The sequence below is a fragment of the Oncorhynchus clarkii genome, chromosome 3, assembly GCF_045791955.1.
Source record: "Oncorhynchus clarkii lewisi isolate Uvic-CL-2024 chromosome 3, UVic_Ocla_1.0, whole genome shotgun sequence".
In the NCBI taxonomy this organism is placed as follows: Eukaryota; Metazoa; Chordata; class Actinopteri; order Salmoniformes; family Salmonidae; genus Oncorhynchus; species Oncorhynchus clarkii.
In genome coordinates this window covers 38,690,760-38,712,863 of record NC_092149.1, presented here as the reverse complement: position 1 = coordinate 38,712,863, position 22,104 = coordinate 38,690,760, and the positions used below count along the sequence as shown (strand labels likewise).

The 22,104-nt window shown below is 43.8% G+C and overlaps 1 protein-coding gene across 1 annotated transcript in view; it reads left to right on the top strand.

The window, feature by feature from the left end:
* The window catches only part of LOC139385550 (PC3-like endoprotease variant B), a 151,724-nt gene extending 130,402 nt beyond the window's left edge, over positions 1 to 21,322 (top strand). Inside the window, exons 18-21 of the mRNA XM_071130706.1 lie at positions 12,092 to 12,215; positions 15,168 to 15,337; positions 20,689 to 20,859; positions 21,026 to 21,322. Coding sequence (XP_070986807.1) covers positions 12,092 to 12,215; positions 15,168 to 15,337; positions 20,689 to 20,859; positions 21,026 to 21,322 — 762 coding nt within the window. The remainder of the gene's footprint in view (positions 1 to 12,091; positions 12,216 to 15,167; positions 15,338 to 20,688; positions 20,860 to 21,025) is intronic.
* Positions 21,323 to 22,104: the final 782 nt, after the last annotated feature.

Below are 22,104 nucleotides of genomic sequence, written 5' to 3'. Positions count from 1 at the left end.
CAGAGCTCATAGAAATTTGAATCTAGCTAAATGAACACTTTTGGAGACTCAGTTCATCCCAGTCTCATCCGACAATAGCCTTCTCTATTTTCCTCTCTGCGATACGTTGATGGATTTACTGAGTGATGTTTGATATTGAGGAAGGGACTAAATGGAAAGGAAATTAAGAATCCCTGGTCCATTCCACTGAATGACCCATTAGACTTCAGACGGACTGTTGTGCGATGCAGACAACGATGAGACAAAGTGGGTGAGGTCATTAAGTGTGTGTTTGCGTGCGTGCGTTCATGTTTGTGTGTGTGTGTGTGTGTGTGTGTGTGCATGTGTAGGTCAAATGGGAATCAGGTCTTGTAAACAGTTGGAGGTTTATAGATTTCTAAAAAGCTGGCAAGAGGAAGGGGACCTCCCCCCTCCCTACACACACACACAGAGACAGACACGCACACACACAGGTCCTCCTGCAGATTTACTGTCCCCTTTGTGACCAATTACTCAGGCCCAATGCTGTGGAGACACAGAGAACACAGCAGAGTGACACACGGGCTAGAGTGTGCTCAACACGCATTAACACTAGGAGCTGTCGATGCTCGGCACAGCTCGGCACAGCTTAACACACTGCTAATCAGCACACACAGCACACAACACAACCCTTAACGTACAGCAGCTTACTGTAAATCAGCCGACAGACAACACATACTGTTTGTATGCATACACACACACACACACAACACGCAACAACTTACCTTAACTCAGCACACAAACAACGCACACACATTTACAGTAAACATGAACACAAATATGAATGCAATGCACACCTTGCACTACACACTTGGCCACAGAGAGAGGGATGCCTTACCACACAGACTTAGAGAGGACTTAACACAGCTATCTCCTGTATCAGTGTTTTACTCAAGGACAGTGGAGGGGGTGGAGGAGGCTGGAGGGGTGTTTCTGGCAGGACTGGAGATAGTCTTTATTGATTTGTCATGATGACAATTGTCAAAGGTGGTGAAAGAGCCAGATGGAATTGAAAGAGAAAAAGGAAGGCTCTGCGCCGTGACCTTCCAGCACGCTGAAGGATATCACCGCAGGGCAGTAAACGCTGTAAGACAAGGTAGACTCTCTCTCTCGCTCTCTTTCTCTCTGAGCTCACGCTCTCTCTCCTCACTCTCTCTTTGAGCTCTCGCTTTTTCTGTCTCCACTCTCTATATACTCTATAATGTATCTCTCGTTTTCTGCTCTCTCTCTCTCTCTCTCTCTCTCTCTTTCTCTCTCTCTCTCTCACACTCTCTCTCTCTCTCTCTCTCTCTCTCTCTCAACCCGCCCAGTCTCTAACCCGCCTCTGTAATAGCCCAGAGGAAGCAGAGGAAGCTGGCTGGTTTGTTTACACTGGAGTGGGAATATTAGTGTACATGAATATATCCCTGCTCAATAGAACACTGTTGCCCTTCTGCAGTGTGAAACTGAGGTAACATCACATAGGAAATGAAAGTACAGTATGACAATTTAGACCCAATTGCTTTGTTTATTGTTGGTTTCTACGACAATAAAGAGTAGTACCCATGGAGACAAGCACAGAGACACGTGTGTACACACACACACACACACACACCACTGCTCAACCTCCTCTGGCTCACAACTGCCCCCTCTCTGCCCACTCAGCACACCACAGCCCCTGGTGCCCACACGGATGGCATGGTAGCATGGCATCATTGCACTATGGCTCGGCTTTAGAGGTTTTAGAGGAGAGATCCCTATTCCCAGTAGACTGGATAGAGCTGGATAGAGAACTAACTGCAGGAGAAATAGTGTGTTTAGCCTAGAGCAGTGTGGCGGGCATGACTGACGGATGATGTACTGTGCCTTCGGAAAGTGTTCAGACCCCTGGACTTTTTCCACATTTTGTTACGTTACAGCCTTGTTTTTTTGTAGATTGATGATTTCCCTCATCAATCTACACACAATACCCCGTAATGACAAAGCAAAAACAGGTTTTTAGACATTTTTGCTCGTTTATAAAAAAATTCAAACTGAAATATCACACACGTTTTCAGACACTTTACTCAGCACTTTGTTGAAGCACCTTTGGCAGCGATTACAGCATCAAGTCTTCTTGGGTATCACGCTACAAGCCTAGTACACCTGTATTTGGGGAGTTTCTGCCATTCTTCTCTGCAGATTCTCTCAAGCTCTGTCAGGTTGGATGGGAAGCGTCACTGCACAGCTATTTTCAGGTCTCTCCAGAGATGTTTTATCGGGTTCATGTCCGGGCTCTGGCTGGCCACTCAAAGACATTCAGAGACTTGTCCTGAAGTCACTCCTGCATTGTCTTGGCTGTGTGCTTAGGGTCGTTGTCCTGTTGGAAGGTGAACCTTGGCCCCAGTCTGAGGTCCTGTGCGCTCTGGAGCAGGTTTTCATCTCCCAGTCCCTGCCACTGAAAAACATCCCCACAGCATGATGCTGCCACCACCATGTTCCACCGTAGGGATGGTGCCAAATTTACTCCAGATGTGACTCTTGGTATTCAGGCCAAAGAGTTCCATCTTGGTTTCATCAGACCAGAAAATAGTGTTCTGATTGGCGGAGTGCTGCAGAGATGGTTGTCCTTCTGGAAGGTTCTCCCATCACCACAGAGGAACTTTAGAGCTCTGTCAGCGTGACCATCGGGTTCTTGATCACCTCCATGACCAAGGCCCTTCTCCCCCGATTGTTCAGTTTGGCCGGTTCAGCCAGCTGTAGGAAGAGTTTTGGTGGTTCCAAACTTCTTGCATTTAAGAATGATGGAGGCCACTGTGTTCTTAGGACCTTCAATGCTGCAGACATTTTTTGGTACCCTTCCCCAGATTTGTGTCTCGAGACAATCCTGTCTCAGAGCTCTACGGACAATTCCTTTGACCTCATGGCTTGGTTTTTGCTCTGACATGCTCTGTCAACAGTGGGACCTTGTATAGACAGGTGTGTGCCTTTTCAAATCATGTCCAATCAATTTAATTTACCACAGGTGGACTCCAATCAAGTTGTAGAAACATCTCAAGGATGATGAATGGAAACAGGATGCATCTGAGCTCAGTTTCGAGTCTCATAGCAAAGGGTCTGAATGCTAAATAAATAAGGTATTTCTGTTTTTATTTTTATAACTGTGCAAAACTGTCTAAAACAGTTATTGCTTTGTCATTACGGGGTATTGTGTGTGGATTGATGAGGAAAACAATCAATTGTATACATTTTTATAATAAGGCTGTAACATAACAAAATGTGGAAAAAGTCAAGGGGTCTGAATACTTTCCTAAGGCACTGAATATACTAATACAATCCCAGGTGGCACATCTGAATTCCCTCCTTCTATGCCCCCAAAAGAACCCAGAGAACTCCCACGTAAACACACATGGCATACAAACAGTTAGAAAGTAGATACATGTACTGCAAAATACATTCAAATACACATTCATTTTCACAAGCACATAAACACTCACTCTGGCCCAAGGTGGATTTCTAAAGGTGCATGCATTTGCATGCATTTCCATGTATAATGAGTTTGGGGAGATCAAGCGATCCAACCGCCCCTTTGTGGGCATTTCTATTTCTTTTTAGGGGGGAGCGGCCCTCCATGTGAATATCGCCCACTGTGTGTGTTGGCACCGCATCGCAGATGGTTGGGGCCGAGGGCACCCTGTGGGCATAGGGTACCACTGAGTGTTTGTGTATATGTGCTCGCACTTGCGTGTGTATTTGTGTGTATGCATTTGTGGCATGTCTATGTGTGTTGTTGTTATGTGTGTGTGTGTGTGTGTGTGTGTGTGTGTGTGTGTGTGTGTGTGTGTGTGTGTGTGTGTGTGTGTGTGTGTGTGTGTGTGTGTGTGTGCGTGCGTACGTACATGCATGTGTGTGTGTGTGTTTGTGTGTGTTTGTGTGTGTGTGCGTACCTGCATGTGTGTGTGTGTGTTTGTGTGTGTGTGTTTGTGCGTGTGTGCGTGCGTGCGTGCGTATATGCATGTGTGTGTGTTTGTGTTTGTGTGTGTTTGTGTGTGTGCGTGCGTGCGTACATGCATGTGTGTTTGTGTGTGTGTGTGTTTGTGTGTGTGTGTGTGTGCGTACATGCATGTGCTTGTGTGTGTGTTTGTGTGTGCGTGCGTACATGCATGCGTGCGTGGTGCTCCCAGCTTGCTGAGCGGCCACCGTGGCCCTGTTTTGGATGATTGATGCAGTAGAGGGAGCAAAGAGAAGCTCAGGTTCAGCCAGAACCTCCAGTCTCACACACTGCTGGGCCCCCGTTGCTTTACATATGTAAGCCCAGCAAGACTTCTGCTGGCATCTTCCACAGCACTCTCTCTCTCTCCTCCCCCTCTCTCTCTTTTACTCAATCACACACTTTCTCTGTATATGCAGTTGGAAGTTGGAAGTTTACATATACTTAGGTTGGAGTCATTAAAACTTGTTTCTCAACCACTCCACAAATTTCTTGTTAACAAACGATAGTTTTGGCAAGTTGGTTAGGACATCTACTTTGTGCATGACACAATTAATTTTTCCAACAATTGTTTACAGACAGATTATTTCACTTATAATTCATTATATCAGAATTCCAGTGGGTCAGAAGTTTACATATACTAAGTTGACTGTCCCTTTAAACAGCTTGGAAAATTCCAAAAAATGATGTCATGGCTTTAGAAGCTTCTGATAGGCTAATTGACATAATTTGAGTCAATTGGAGATGTACCTGTGGATCTATTTCAAGGCCTACCTTCAAACTCAGTGCCTCTTTGCTTGACATCATGGGAAAATCAAAATAAATCAGTCAAGACCCCAGAAAAATAATTGTAGCCCTCCACAAGTCTGGTTCATCCTTGGGAGCAATTTCCAAACGCCTGAAGGTACCACGTTCATCTGTACAAACAACAGTATGCAAATATAAACACCATGGGACCACGCAGCCGCCATACAGCTCAGGAAGGAGACGCGTTCTGTCTCCTAGAGATGAACGTACTTCGGTGCAAAAGTGCAAATCAATCCCAGAACAACAGCAAAGGACCTTGTGAAGGTGCTGGAGGAAACGGGTACAAAAGTATCTATATCCACAGTAAAACGAGTCCTATATCGACATATCCTGAAAGGAAGACTGCATCAAACTGAAGCATATCAACATATCAACATATCAACTTTCCCACGGTAAAGTTTCTGAAATGCTGTGCCATCCTGCAGTTATCATGTTAAACACAGTATTAGCCACTATCAGTATCAACCTTCAGTAGGCCTAATAAGAACGCATAATAAACTGCCAATTCACTGCTAGTTCCCTTTAGCTGGTATAGCCTACATTATCATTCCATTTAATTACATTGTTTCATTTACCTGCATTTGTTTCCTCTGCACAAGCCTTCACGGCCATGTGCTTGTTGCTGAGGATCATTAGTAGCAGTAGATGATATAAAGAAAGACATGTAAGCTAATTTAATAGTTTTGGAGTGAAGCGCAGACCAAGCCACAACAGTTGGAATCCGACGCATGGCACAATACTTGGCTGTGTTATTACACTGTTCCATGGTTGATGCAGGCAGTAGACGAGGGTATTGCCTACTATTGCACACTATTCTCCCTATTTTAATTCTATGTACACTAATCTTCCAAAATTACCATGGGTTAAAGAACTGAATGTGGCAATATTCAAAATGAATCAAGCCACTGTTTTGTTCCTTCGTGCATTAAGGCTCGTCAAACCTCGTCAAACCTGTTTTTTTTTAAATGATTTTCATGATTCACATATACTTTCCTCACCAAATATGCATATATTTAGATTTCTTTCCCTAATATTCTAAACCCCGTTCTCTCGATATATTCGTTTGAGTCTGTCGATAAAACATCGTATTTAAAGGGATGGCTTAAGATTCAGACCCCTTCCCTTTATCCACATTTTGTTACTTTACAGCCTCATTCTAAAATGGATCAAATTTTATGTTTTCCTCATCAAGCTATAAACAATACCCCGTAATGACAAAGCAAAAACTGGTTTTAAGATATTTTTTCCCGTTTATTAAAAATAATAATCAGAAATACCTTATTTACATAAGTAACCAGACACTTTGCTATGAGACACGAAATTGAGCTCAGGTGCATCCTGTTTCCATTGATCATCCTTGAGATGTTTCTACAACTTGATTGGAGTCCACCTGTGGTAAATTCAATTGAAGGTCCCACACCTGTGGTAAATTCTATATAAGGTCCCACAGCTGACCGTGAGGGAAAAAGCCATGAGGACGAAGGAGTTGTCCGTAGAGCTCCGAGACAGGATTGTGTCAAGGCACAGATGTGGGGAAGGGTACCAAAACATTTCTGCAGCATTGAAGGTCCCAAGAACACAGAGCCCTCAATCATTCTTAAATGGAAGAAGTTTGGAACCACCAAAACTCTTCCTAGAGCTGATTGCCAGGCCAAACTGAGCAATAGGTGGAGAAGGGCCTTGGTCAGGAAGATGACCAAGAACCCGATGGCCACGCTTAGAGCTCCAGAGTTCCTCTGTGGAGATGGGACAACCTTCCAGAAGGACAAACATCTCTGCAGCGTTCCACCAATCAGAACTTTATGATAGAGTGGCCAGACGGAAGCCACTCCTCGGTAAAAGGCACAAGACAACCAGCTTGGAATTTGCCAAAAGGCAACTAAAGAACTCTCAGACCATGAGAATCAAGATTCTCGGGTCTGATGAAACCAAGATTGAACTCCTTGGCCTTAAGTTAAGCGTCACGTCTGGAGGAAAACTTGCACCATCCCTACGGTGAAGCATTGTGGTGGCAGCATCATGCCTTGGGGATGTTTTTCAGCGGCAGGGACTGGGAGACTAGTCAGGACCGAGGGAAAGATGAACAGAGCAAAGTACAGAGAGATCCTTGATGAAAACTTGCTCCGGAGCGCTCAGGACCTCAGACTGGGGCGGAGGTTCACCTTCCAACAGGACAACGACCCAAAGCACACAGCCAAGACAACGCAAGAGTGGCTTCGGGACAAGTCTCTGAATGTCCTTGAGTGGCCCAGCCAGAGCCCGGACTTGAACCCGATAAAACATCCTCTGGAGAGCCGTGAAAATAGCTATGCAACATGAGAAAATCCAGCAAGTGGGAGGGTTTTCAGCGGTTGAATTACATTTATTCAGCGCAGAAGGGAACCACGCCTGCAAAGGCCATTACGCACCTTCAGAAGGTAAGTCTGAATAACAACTTCTGAGAAGTGTGTAGGAAAGACATGTGTAAGAAAGGCGGAAATCTGGCCCTAGGTGCCTTTTGTTTCTTATAATATAGCCCATCTGTTTCTCACTCTGTATTGTCACAAAGTATCAGTCACTTCTATTGCCTCTCCCTTTCCGTTGTTTTAATCTCTTACATATACAACTCAAAGTGCAATTTCATTTAAAAAAATATATATATATATTGTAGAAATACTAGTCCCATTACATTTGTCCGGACAACAGGGGATTATGACAATTGGTATTTAAAGTAAATCCAACGAAGAATCTCTCATTAGACACAGACAGACAAACAAACAAACCAATCAGATATACAGTGCCTTGCGAAAGTATTCGGCCCCCTTGAACTTTGCGACCTTTTGCCACATGTCAGGCTTCAAACATAAAGATATTAAACTGTATTTTTTTGTGAAGAATCAACAACAAGTGGGACACAATCATGAAGTGGAACAACATTTATTGGATATTTCAAACTTTTTTAACAAATCAAAAACTGAAAAATTGGGCGTGCAAAATGATTCAGCCCCCTTAAGTTAATACTTTGTAGCGCCACCTTTTGCTGCGATTACAGCTGTAAGTCGCTTGGGGTATGTCTCTATCAGTTTTGCACATTGAGAGACTGAATTTTTTTCCCATTCCTCCTTGCAAAACAGCTCGAGCTCAGTGAGGTTGGATGGAGAGCATTTGTTAACAGCAGTTTTCAGTTCTTTCCACAGATTCTCGATTGGATTCAGTTCTGGACTTTGACTTGGCCATTCTAACACCTGGATATGTTTATTTTTGAACCATTCCATTGTAGATTTTGCTTTATGTTTTGGATCATTGTCTTGTTGGAAGACAAATCTCCGTCCCAGTCTCAGGTCTTTTGCAGACTCCATCAGGTTTTCTTCCAGAATGGTCCTGTATTTTGCTCCATCCATCTTCCCATCAATTTTAACCATCTTCCCTGTCCCTGCTGAAGAAAAGCAGGCCCAAACCATGATGCTGCCACCACCATGTTTGACAGTGGGTATGGTGTGTTCAGGGTGATGAGCTGTGTTGCTTTTACGCCAAACATAACGTTTTGCATTGTTGCCAAAAAGTTCAATTTTGGTTTCATCTGACCAGAGCACCTTCTTCCACATGTTTGGTGTGTCTCCCAGGTGGCTTGTGGCAAACTTTAAATGACACTTTTTATGGATATCTTTAAGAAATGGCTTTCTTCTTGCCACTCTTCCATAAAGGCCAGATTTGTGCAATATACGACTGATTGTTGTCCTATGGACAGAGTCTCCCACCTCAGCTGTAGATCTCTGCAGTTCATCCAGAGTGATCATGGGCCTCTTGGCTGCATCTCTGATCTGCATCTCTGATAAATGTCGTTCCTTGTATGAGCTGAAAGTTTACAGGGACGGCCAGGTCTTGGTAGATTTGCAGTGGTCTGATACTCCTTAAATTTCAATATTATCGCTTGCACAGTGCTACTTGGGATGTTTAAAGCTTGGGAAATCTTTTTGTATCCAAATCCGGCTTTAAACTTCTTCACAACAGTATCTCGGACCTGCCTGGTGTGTTCCTTGTTCTTCATGATGCTCTCTGCGCTTTTAACGGACCTCTGAGACTATCACAGTGCAGGTGCATTTATACGGAGACTTGATTACACACAGGTGGATTGTATTTATCATCATTAGTCATTTAGGTCAACATTGGATCATTCAGAGATCCTCACTGAACTTCTGGAGAGAGTTTGCTGCACTGAAAGTAAAGGGGCTGAATCATTTTGCACGCCCAATTTTTCAGTTTTTGATTTGTTAAAAAAGTTTGAAATATCCAATAAATGTCGTTCCACTTCATGATTGTGTCCCACTTGTTGTTGATTCTTCACAAAAAAATACAGTTTTATATCTTTATGTTTGAAGCCTGAAAAAGGTCGCAAAGTTCAAGGGGGCCGAATACTTTCGCAAGGCACTGTACTTGATCATCAAATCATAGTTCCATATACGCACGATCTATGATTGTGATGTTATAGTATGTTTTCGCATAAAGTCACACATGAAGTGCCCTGTCAACGAAATTAAAGTGAATTTAATAGAATTTAATGTAATTCAAACTGAAATGTAATTGACCTGATTGGAATTCGGGATTCCGTTTCACCTGTGAGACTATTGGTGTCAGATTGCGATCCAGCTCTACATTAGAGCATGGTCTCCTCTCTCTCCTCTCAGCCATGGACGGCCGGCTATCGACCCACCTTTGGCATCACACTGTTTGTTTACCAACAACAAATCAATGCTGCGCTCAGCTGGGGGCTGCTGGGAATGGTATCTGTTCCCCTCACATACTCACTCAACAAGCACACACACACTGTCAACATTCAAACACACGGCCAGTGTGGCCAATGCCACTCAAATGGACTGGGCTATACTGTGTTGGACTGTTTGAGTGTTTGACTTATTGTTGCCCTAGAGCCTAGTACCTGACATTACACGTGTATTCTATACACACATTGACAGAGTGTTACGGTGTAGATAACAAGGTCTATTAAGATTTAGATTATAGAAATTCTGTAAAGACTTCAAACGAAATACTGTAAAGAAATGCTGTATATACAGTTGAAGTCGGAAGTTTATATACACTAAAGTTGGAGTCATTAAAACTCGTTTTTCAACCACGCCATAAATGTCTTGTTAACAAACTATCGTTTTGGCAAGTCGGTTAGGACATCTACTTTGTGCATGACACAAGTAATTTTTCCAACAATTGTTTACAGACAGATTATTTCACTTATAATTCACTGTATCACAATTCCAGTGGGTCAGAAGTTTACATACACTAAGTTGACTGTGCCTTTTAAACAGCTTGGAAAATTCCAGAAAATTATGTCATGGCTTTAGAAGCTTCTGATAGGCCAATTGACATAATTTAATAATTTGGAGGTGTACCTGTGGATGTATTTCAAGGTCTACCTTCAAACTCAGTGCCTCTTTGCTTGACATCATGGGAAAATCAAAAGAAATCAGCCAAGACCTCAGAAAAAAATGAAATAAATTGTAGACCTCCATAAGTCTGGTTCATCCTTGGGAGCAATTTCCAAACGCCTGAAGGTACCACGTTCATCTTTACAAACAACAGTATGCAAGTATAAACACCATGGGACCACGCAGCTGTCATACCGCTCAGGAAGGAGGTGCGTTCTGTCTACCTGAGATGAACGTACTTTGGTGCGAAAAGTGCAAATCAGTCCCAGAACAACAGCAAAGGACCTTGTGAAGATGCTGGAGGAAGCAGGTACAAAAGTATCTATATCCACAGTAAAATGAGTCCTATATCGACATGACCTGAAAGGCCACTCAGCAAGGAAGAAGCCACTGCTCCAAAACCGCCATTAAAAAAAACAGACTATAGTTTGCAACTGCACATGGGGACAAAGATCGTACTTTTTGGAGAAATGTCCTCTGGTCTGAAAAATAGAACTGTTTGGCCATAATGACCATCGTTATGTTTGGAGGAAAAAGGGGGAGGCTTGCAAGCCGAAGAACACCATCCCAACCGTGAAGCACGAGGGTGGCAGCATCATGCTGTGGGGATGCTTTGCTGCAGGAGGGACTGGTGCACTTCACAAAATAGATGGAATCATGCGGGAGGGAAATTAGGTGGTTATATATTGAAGCAACAGCTCAAGACATCAGTCAGGAAATTAAAGCTTGGTCGCAAATGGGTCTTCCAAATGAACATTGACCCCCAAGCATACTTCCAAAGTTGTGGCAAAATGGCTTAAGGACAACAAAGTCAAGGTATTGGAGTGGCCATCACAAAGCCCTGACCTCAATCCTATAGAAAATTTGTGGGCAGAACTGAAAAAGCGTGTGCGAGCAATGAGGCCTACAAACCTGACTCAGTTACACCAGCTCTGTCAGGAGGAATGGACCAGAATTCACCCAACTTATTGTGGGAAGCTTGTGGAAGGCTACCTGAAACTTTAGACCCAAGTTAAAATAGTTTAAGGCAATGCTACCAAATATTAATTGTGTATGTAAACTTCTGACCCACTGAAAATGTGATGAAAGCAATAAAAGCCGAAATTAGCATTCTCTCTACTATTATTCTGACATTTCACGTTCTCAAAATAAAGTGGTGATCCTAACTGACCTTAGACAGGGAATCTTTACTAGGATTAAATGTCAGGAATTGTGAAAAACTGAGTTGTAATGTATTTGGCTAAGATGTATGTAAACTGCTGACTTAAACTAAAGTAAACTAAAATATAAGCACAACATGTAAATTGTTGGTCCCATGATTCATGAGCCGGAATAAATATCCCCACATTTGTCCAGTTGGACACAAACCTTCTTTCTCTTAAATGTTGCGCACAAATTTGTTGACATCCATGTAAGTGAGTTTTTCTCCTTTGCCAAGATAATCCATCCACTTGACAGGTGTGGCATATCAAGAAGCTGATTAAACAGCATGATCATTAAACAGGTGCACCTTGACAATAAAAGGCCACTCTAAAATGTGAAGTTTTGAGGAGTTTCTGTCTGTAATAAAGCCCATTTGTGATGAAAAACGAATTATAATTGGCTTGGCCTGGCTCCCCAGTGGGTGGGCCTATGTCCTCCCAGGCCCACCCATGGCTGTGCCCGTGCCCAATCATGTAAAATCCATAGATTAGAGGCTAATTTATTTATTTCAATTAGCTGATTTCCTTCAATGAACTGTAACTCAGTAAAATCTTTGACATTGTTGCATGTTATATCTGTGTTCAGTATACATTCTGTATAAATTCTGTATTAACTGTGTGTAAAGTGTTGCTATTAGTTTGACTGTATACAGTCAGGGTGTGTGTGTGTGTAACAGTGCTGTGTCCCGGGCCCCCAGGTGACAGACAACAAGGGGACAGTGGGCCGCTGTGTCAGGGTTAGCTCAGAGGAGGCAGCGGGGGCCATCCTCAGTGTCACACTTCTCCTCTACGGCACCTACAACCCACACAGGAGCCTGCATGGTACGAGGCATCTGTGTTTGTGTGTGTGTGTGCGTCACTCTGTCTGTCCGTCTGTCTGTCCATTTTTCTGTTTGTTCTTTCTTCCGTCCGTCTGTCTCCTCTCTATATCACCCATCAGGAAAGTCTCCCTCTCTTCGTACCAACTGTGAGTCCACTCCCATTTCCCCACTGCTGTACAGTAACTGTAGTGAAGTCAGTTCTACAGTATGTCTCTGTCCCGCTTATTCGTCTCTTCAACCTCTCCCCTCCCTCCTCCCCTCTATGATAACTGCAGCCATTTCTCTTGGCAGCGGCGGCAGGTGGTGACCAGGGGAAGTCTGATGTGTAATTACTGAGTGACCCCGGCAGAACCCTGGTGCCCCCCTCCTCAGTGTGTGTCAGCTCCCCTGTGCCCTCACACACACACACACACACACACACACACACACACACACACACATACACACACACACACATACACACACACACACACACATACATACTGTACAGGCACACACACCAGGTCGGGCAGGCCAGGGGCCGTGTTTAAGAGGTAGGAGCTGGTGCTGTGACAGAGACACGTAATCCGTTTCATAGCCCACCTCCTCTTTGGTTCCTCCTCTCTCCCTTCCTCCCTCCCTCCTCACTCTCTCTATCCAGCTCTTCATTCCTGGATCTAGTTGTAGTTCACGCTGTTAGTCCATCTGCTCTCCGTGTGAAGACACACTTTGAACTGAGAACGCAAACACAACGAGCTCTCCGTCTCACTGCAGAATTAGACATTTATCCACGTTTCTCCCAACGTCAAATTTAGAAGGTTAAGGTTTTTGATAGGGTTAAAATGTTACGTTTAGGCAGTCATTCCGAATGGTTAAGGTAAGGGTTAAGGTTTGGGATAAGGTTAAATAAAAAATAAATAAAAACGAGTGTCCCGCAATGGGATCAAACATGCAACCTTCCAATCCAGTCATGGGATTGTGCCTATCCGCTACCCTCATTCACAATACCCTAGCAAAACCCAAGCCTCTTTGATGATAATAGCGCTCACTGTTGCCCCTAGTGGCTGATTCTGAAGGTATTTTCTGACGTCCCCAGGACATGAATAGACTCTTGAGCGATCTGCCTGCGTAAAAACACATGCAGACTGAAAACACACTTTTATGAACACACACACAAAGGCACAGATACTCAGATATCCAATCTCAGATGAACCAGTGGAGGGAGGGAGGGAGGGAGGGAGGGAGGGAGGGAGGGAGGGAGGGAGGGAGGGAGGGAGGGAGGGAGGGAGGGAGGGAGGGAGGGAGGGAGGGAGGGAGGGAGATATGGTCAATTCCCATCACCAACGATATCATAGAATTGCAATTTTGCAGTGAATTTGTGGGGTTTCCATCTCTATGAGATTTCTGGTGTTGAAGATGCTACAGTAGGTCATCATTACAGCCATCATTAGGTATAGTTAACTATTAGTCAGTGCCACTCAATATAGCTATACTTTGTGTGTGTGTTTTCCCTCTGCACAGTATGCTGCTGCATCAAGACAACAGGTATTTTGCTGCGCACATCAATGTGTAGGATGAAACCAGCTAGGTGCTGTCTTTGTGATTGTGCTGTCTGTGTGTTTCTGGTGTGTTTCACTCGTGTGCATGTTGTGTGCTGTAAGTGAAAGTCAATTGCTGTGATTATGTGGCAGTAATTGAACAGGGACGGTGTGTTTAATTGAGTTGTTTGTCCCTGATGTTCCTCTATAGTAGCAGATCTGCGCTAGTGTGTGTGTGTGTGTGTGTGTGTGTGTGGGGGGGGGGGGGGGGGGGGGGATGCTTTACTGTTTGTTGGTTTACTGCATTTGTAAGCTGTTTAAATATGTTTGTTCTTCTTTGCCTGTTTGTAAAATAGGTTACTGTATGTTTTTTTTTTTTGTGTGTCTGTAAGGCTTCAGTCCGTTATGTTATTCTTGGTTGTGTGTGTGTGTGTGTGTGTGTGTGTGTGTGTGTGTGTGTGTGTGTGTGTGTGTGTGTGTGTGTGTGTGTGTGTGTGTGTGTGTGTGTGTGTGTGTGTGTGTGTGTGTGTGTGTGTGTGTGTGTGTGTGTGTGTGTGTGTATTCTCTATCTGATGTGCCTCCTGGGTTCTCTCACCCAAATCAAATGGTAGGAAACATCAATTTCACCACTCTCCCCTCTCTTCTTATCTAATCCTCCCCTGTCTCTCAAGCCTCTTCTCTCCTTCTCCCCCTCCTCCTCCTCTTCTAGTCTGCCTTCCTCTTCTCCTTCCCTCCAGCTCCTCTCCTCCTCCTCCTGTCTCTGTCTATCTTCTCCTCCTCCCCCTCTCCTCTCCCTGCTCTCTCTGTCTCTGTGGAGGTGTGATTACCCTCCTCCCCCGAACAGTGGTGATCTGAGCATCCGTGTGTGCACTGCGTCAGGCGTGCGTCTGTCTGCCTGCGTGCGCGCTTGTGTGTGCGCGTTTGTGTGAATGCGTGCATGTGTGTGTATGTGTGTGTGTGTGTGAGCAATGGTGATCTGAGCATCCTGGCGCTGGGCATTGTGCAGAGCGATTCATGGGCCACGTCTGCAGATGAATGTCTCCATTCACAGTTACACTCTCTCCATTAGACGCTGCCACCGCTGTGTCGGAACGCCTTGTTGTCTTATTTTTTCCCCCCAATAAAAACAAAAAACAATTAAATCTGGACAAAACAAGCCAGGATAAAACGGTGCACCTGAGAACAGCAAGGGCCGAATCTTTAACTGAGTTCACACAATCTCTTGCGTCTGTCGCGTCCATATGCATACAGACAATCAGTCTCATACCCTGTACCCTATAAGTCTTACATTCTTGCACCTATGTATGTTTGAGTGTTTATTTTATAGGCACGCACACAAACATACTATCTCTCTCACTCACTCACTCACACACTCACACACACAAATATAAGCACACATATAACATAATGATGTTCTTTCCCCCCCGCTCTCTTAGAAGAGCCCCTGCAGAGTTTTTTGTCCATGGGGGCATACCACCATGTCCCTCGGGCGGGGTTGTATGTTCGGGACAGGTACCCACCTCAGGACCTGATCCAGAGGGCCTTTGAGCTAGAGAGAGACAGGAAGGTGGGCACTGATGACATCCCCGTCCCGCGCCAACGCAAGGTATACTGCACCACGGGCACACACACACACATTTGCACACACTGGCACATACACACAATCCCTCTCGCACACACATACACTTGTGCACCCTGTTCTACAAGTGTGTTAACTATACACACACACACACATCACACACATTGATTTACTATTACAATAAATCACTGGCGTCACCTAATTTCCTATGGATTTCAATTTCCCCTGGACAAATCTGCATTGATCAACCTCAGGTGTGTGTGTGTGTGTGTGTGTGTGTGTGTGTGTGTGTGTGTGTGTGTGTGTGTGTGTGTGTGTGTGTGTGTGTGTGTGTGTGTGTGTGTGTGTGTGTGTGTGTGTGTGTGTGTGTGTGACCTCACTTTGAATGTTGTTTTGTATGTTGGTAGTTCATGATTACCATAATTTACTAAATATACATTATAGTATTAGGCCAGTTGATTGCACTGTTTATTATTCAATGAAAATTCAAAGGCAACGTACTTGAAAGGGGATACCTAGTCAGTTGTACAATTGAATGCATTCAACTCAACCCCTCTGAATCAGAGAGGTGCAGGGAATTGCCTTAATCGACGTCATCAGCGCCCAGGGAGCAGTTGTTGTTGGGGGTTAACTGCCTTGCTCGAGGGCCCTTGAGGGATTCAAAACCAGCAACTTTTCGGTTACCGGCCCAACGCTTTACCAGGTGTCTTTCCCGCTTTCATGCCTTTCTGTAGGGAGGTCGTCACAGTGGGAGACAACCTTAGGTTTAAGTCAACTCTTCACCGTTGAGATTAGTGTTTTTCAGCTATTATTTAATGAAGCTGCCAGTCGAGAGCTTGTGAGGCGTCTGTTTCTCAAACTAGACAATCTAATGTACTTGTCCTCTTGCACCGGGGCCTCCCACTCCTCTTTCTTTTCTGGTTAAAGTCAGTTTGCGCTGTTCTGTGATGGGAGTAGTACACAGGGTTGTACGAGATCTTTAGTTTCCAGGCAATTTCTTGGCTGGAATAGCCTTCATTTCTCAGAACAAGAATAGACTGACGAGTTTCAGAAGAAAGCTATTTTGAGCCTGTAATCGAACTTGATGCTCCAGATACTCAACTAGTCTAAAGAAGGCCAGTTTCATTGCTTCTTTAATCAGAACAACAGTTTTCAGCTGTGCCAACATGATTGCAAAAGGGTTTTCTAATGATCAATTAGCCTTTTTAAAATTATAAACTTGGATTAGCTAACACAATGTGCCATTGGAACACAGGAGTGATGGTTGCTGATAATGGGCCTCTGTACTCCTATGTAGATATTCCATTTTAAAAAATGTGGTTTCCAGCTACAATCGTCATTTACAACATTAACAATGTCTACACTGTATTTCTGATCAATTTGATGTTATTTTAGTGGACAAATAATGTGCTTTTCTTTCAGAAACAAGGACATTTCTAAGTGACCCCAAACTTTTGAATGGTAGTGTACGTCGTAGATAGTCAGTCAGTGTAGATGGCCCATGTTGTCTATCTGTGTTCTAGATGAGCTGTGTCAGTGTTCGGCTACGTTGTGGGCCTGTTCACTTGGGAAGACAATGTATTTCCTGGGGTTGTTCCCCCCCAGAGGCAGAACTGAATGGATCGCAGAGGCGTGGAGGAGAAATAAATTGGAGAAAAGGATAAATCGATGCTTGACGGAGAGTAAACAGACCTTCTAACCCCCGGCCCAAACGCAAACGCTGACGTTTTCTCCTTGGGCTGTATTGGATTGGTATGCGGAGCTGAGGAGAGGGGGCTCAGAAAAGGACTTGGCCTACAAATGATGTCCTTTGTTTGATCCGTTAGGGAGGGGACCTCTACTGTCCCATGGTGACAGTGGGGGAGGGACGGTTCTAAGAAACATCTCTGTCAGCTTCCTCTAATGGAAGGGGGGTGGGGGGAGATTTGAAGGGAGAGTGAATGAAAGTATGTAGAGGTTTTTTTGGAGCCATACTTATCTTGAAAACCCAGTCAAAGGTAAAATCTAGTTGTTTCAACTAAATATGATTAAGTTACATGAATTTAAGTGAGCATTACGTTTTGGTTGGCCCAAACTTAGCTTCAACATGAGAAAACTTTGGCAAAATGTCTGCCAACATAAAATTATGTGTTTACTCAATTTGTCTCTAATGTTCATCCAACTAGATGTTTGTTTGTGTGGAATTTTACAAAAAAATGCCTGTGGAACTAAACTGAATAAAAATATCAATGCAACATGCATCAATTTCAAAGATTTTACTAAGTTACAGTTTACATAAGGAAATAAATGAATTAGGCCCTAATCTATGGATTTCACATGACTGGGAATACAGATACTGTATGCATCTGTTGGTCACAGATACCTTTAAAAAAAGGTAGGGGCATGGATCAGAAAACAAGTCCGTATCTGGTGTTACCACCATTTACCTAATTCAGTGCGACACATCTCCTTAGCATGAAGTTGATCAGGCTGTTGATTGTGGCCTGTGGAATGTTGTCCCACTTCTCTTCAATGGCTGTGTGAAGTTGCTGGATATTGGTGGGAACTGGAACACGCTGTCGTACAGGTCGTTCCAGAGCATCCCCAATATGCTCAATGGGTGACATGTCTGGTGAGTATGCAGGCCATGGAAGAACTGGGACGTTTTCAGCTTCCAGGAATTGTGTACAGATCCTTGAGATGCAGATGCTGAGACATTAGGTGATGGTGGCGGATGAATGGCAAGACAATGGGCCTCAGGATCTCGTCACAGTGTCTCTGTGCATTCAAATTGCCATTGATCAAATGCAATTGTGTTTGTTGTCTGTAGCTTATGCTTGCCCATACCATAACCCCACTGCCACCATGGGGCACTCTCTTCACAATGCTGACATCAACAAACTGCTTGCTGACACGACGCCATACGTGCTACGCTGTCTGCCATCTGCCCGGACAGTTGAAACTGGGATTCATCTGGGAAGAACACTCTTCTCCAGCATGCCAGAAATGTATCGGTTCTGCAAACCCACAATTTCATCAGCTGTCCGGGTGACTGGTCTCAGACAATCCTGCAGGTGAAGAAGCCGGATGTGGAAGTCCTGGCGTGGTTGTGCGTGGTCTGAGGTTGTGAGGCCAGCTGGACATACTGCCAAATTCTTTAAAACGATGTTGGAAGTGGCTTATGGTAGAGAAATTGACATTACATTCTCTGGCAACAGCTCTGGTGGACATTCCTGTAGTCAACACGCTTCCTCAAAACTTGAGACTTCTGTGGCATTTTGTTTGCACTAACAGGGATGTAAGCAAAATTGTGCACAACATTTTAGAGAAATAAGATTTTTGTGCATTTGGATCATTTCTGGGATCTTCTATTTCAGCTCATGAAACCAACACTTTACATGTTGCGTTTATAATTTAGTTCAGTACAGTTAGTTACACACAGTGCTTTTTTACCTATCTTTTTTACCCCTTATTCACCCCAATTTCATGGTATTAATATTGGTAGTTACAGTCTTGTCCCATCACTGCAATTCCCTCACAGACTCAGGAGAGGCGAAGGTCGAGAGCCGTGCATCCTCCGAAAACACAACCCAGCCAAGCCGCACTGCTTCTTGACACAATGCCCGCTTAACCCAGAAGCACCAATGTATCGGAGGAAACACCGTACACCTGTTGACCGTGTCAGCATGCACTGCACCCCGGCCCACCACAGGAATCGCTAGAGCGCAATGGAACAAGGACATCCCTGCCAGCCAAACCCTCCCCTAACCCGGACAATTGTGCGCCACTACGTGGGTCTCCCAGTTGCAGCCGGCTGCGACAGAGCCTGGACCTCTAGTGATACAGCAAGCACTGCAAGTCAGTGCCTTAGACTACTGCGCCACTCGGGAGGCACACACAGTGCTTTTAACGTACAATGTTTTCAACTTACATACAACAATTGCATTGTGCATGTTCATTTATACAGTAACTAGTATTCAACATGTCCTCACCTGGGATTTGAACTCCCCACCTCTTGGTTCACAGCATTCCATGAACCATGAGGTTGTGAGTTCAAATTCCAGGTGAGAACATGTTGAATAATAATTATTGTATAAATGCACAATGTATGTATTTCAAATATGTATGTTTAAAGCACTGTGTGTAACTAGCTCCACTGTGTTTTGTTTAGGTAAAAATAACAATTTCTAGTTGAATGAACATATTTGGCTAAATGTGAACCAGCGGAATCCGCAGATTCAGTGCCTCCCCACTACAGACCCACTATGAACTTTCCGGTTCAAATCCTCCACCTCGACAACATATTTGTTTTACCCAAATATCACATTCACCAACCTTTGCCGACAGATATTCATTTTTAAATCAGAAGAGATGATCTTTAAACTAATATTTCAGATGGGAGTGATGTGCTTGACTTTAAAGTTCAAACGTTCCTATGATTTTATGTTCAGTCCGATTTCCCCCCTGTGCTCACGCAGTCTATTTAGACTATTTTGGCAGTGGTGGAAAAGTACCTAGTTGTCATACTTGAGTAAAAGTAAAAGATTCCGTAATAGAAAATGACTCAAGTGAAAGTCACCCATTAACATGCTACTTGAGTAAAAGTCTAAGAGTATTTGGTTTTAAATATACTTAAGTATCAAAGTAAATGTAATTGCTCAAATATGCTTAAGTATCAAAAGTACAAGTATAGATCATTTTAAATTCCTTATATTAAGCAAAGCAGACAGCACCATTTTCTAGTTATTTATTTATTTACAGATAGCCAGTTGCACACTCCAACACTCTGAAATCATTTACAAACGAAACATGTGTTTAGTGAGTCCACCAGATCAGAGGCAGTAAGGATGACCAGGGATGTTCTCTTGATAAGTGTGTGAATTGGACCATTTTTCTGTCCTGCTAAGTATTCAAAATGTAACGAGTACTTTTGGGTGTCAGGGAAAATGAATGGAGTAAAAAGTGCATTATTTTCTTTAGGAATGTAGTGAAGTAAAAGTTGTCAAAAATATACACTGTAAAGTAAAGTACAGATACCCCCCCAAAAAACACTTAAGTAGTACTTTAAAGTATTTTTACTTAAGTTCTTTACACCACTGTATATTATTTTCTACTATTCCAAAAACAAGGTATGATGGCATTTACTGTAGTTCTCTAGGTTATTCGCTCTCTGATTTTTATAGTTTTGCAGTTGTTCATACCCCCTCTGGGCTTTTATTTTCACAAATGACATTAGAAGGAACTGAAATGCTTCAGTGCACTTAGAGTTTATGTGAGTGTTTGAAGAACACTTCATTCTATCGAAGCATATCAGTAAGATCTCCCTGGATTCTGAATTTCTTTCATTTATTTACCACCATGTCTCATGTTTGGGATGTGTCTATTTTTTTCTCTTTTAGAATTCCGAACTGGTTCATCATCCGGTGCAGTCCTTCAATGTTCTGGATCTGGATGATACTGACGGAGCAGACCTCCACTCCCACCTAAAGCTCATGTGGAACACTCTCAGGGATAAAGTGAAGACCAACTGGTTTCTCTATAAGTCCATTACAGGGAATCAGTCTCCACAGGTGACTGACTACCAGAGACAATACAGTATTTATTCTGCGTGCGCTGTCTTCTATTTGTTAGTTGTCTGCATGGGCTGGGTTAATGATCCTCAATACAGCTCATTGTGTTTTCTGTGTGTTATTTCTGCCATCATGCTTGAGTTTGCTGTTTGTTTGTCTCTTCCAGTTAAGATGGGCAGACATTGCCCTGCAGAACTTCCTGGGGGCAGGACCAGTGGTGGGGGTGGAGCCTCCTGGGATGATGCATAAACGCCGTGACAGTGTGGGCGGAGTCACCAGGTCCTCACCACCTCAAAAAAGGACACGGCTATTGCATGATGTCGCCGTGGACGTCCGAGAGATGCCCCTTACGGATCTTCTCCGAACCAGCAGAGCAACGGCACGCAGGGCAGACCGTGGGCAGGGGCAGAGCAGGGGCAGAGCAGGGGCAGAGCAGGGGCAGAGCAGGGGCACCGGCCAGTGAGGGCAGGGGCAGAGCAGGGGCACCGGCCAGTGAGGGCAGGGGCAGAGCAGGGGCACCGGCCAGTGAGGGCAGGGGCAGAGCAGGGGCACCGGCCAGTGAGGGCAAGGGGTAGAGTTGAAAAAGCATCTCTCAGCCCTGGTCCAACAGAGACTGTAAAGAGAACTATGGGATCTGTGTGTTTACATTTGCCTAAATGTGAGAGCGAGAGAAAGACATTTTCTACATAGCCTTAATAAAGAGGATGAGGTTTGTGAATAAAATACATTCTCACAAAAACGTTTTTGTTTAGAAAATAAATAATTCTGCACAATTCTCAATAACCACCTCCTGTTTTGACTCGTGCTGCCAAAGTTGTAAAGGTTTATGAAAGCTACATTTGTGTTTTTGTTTTTACTTCATGGAAGTGTGAATTCAGCTCAGGAAATGAATTACATTCTCATTAACTGACTGTGTCATTCCTCATTGGGTTGGACAAACAACAAATGACATTTCAGCTGTCTAATTTATCCCTGTCCTCCACTGATCTCAAATAACCACATGATAATCCAGATAATAGCAATTTGAACGCTCTCGGCCTTTTATCAATAAATTTTTTTTAAATGCACACTGACAAAGAAACAAATAGTTGGTTGGCTCATGTCTTCAATGTTTTCAGGACCCAAATGTCCACTTGTAATGGAGGGACACGGTTTTATAAGTACTCGTATAAGACAATACAATCACACATTGGGCATAGAGGAGTGAGATACATTGTTTTATTAAGGCGAGGTCTAACACAACCA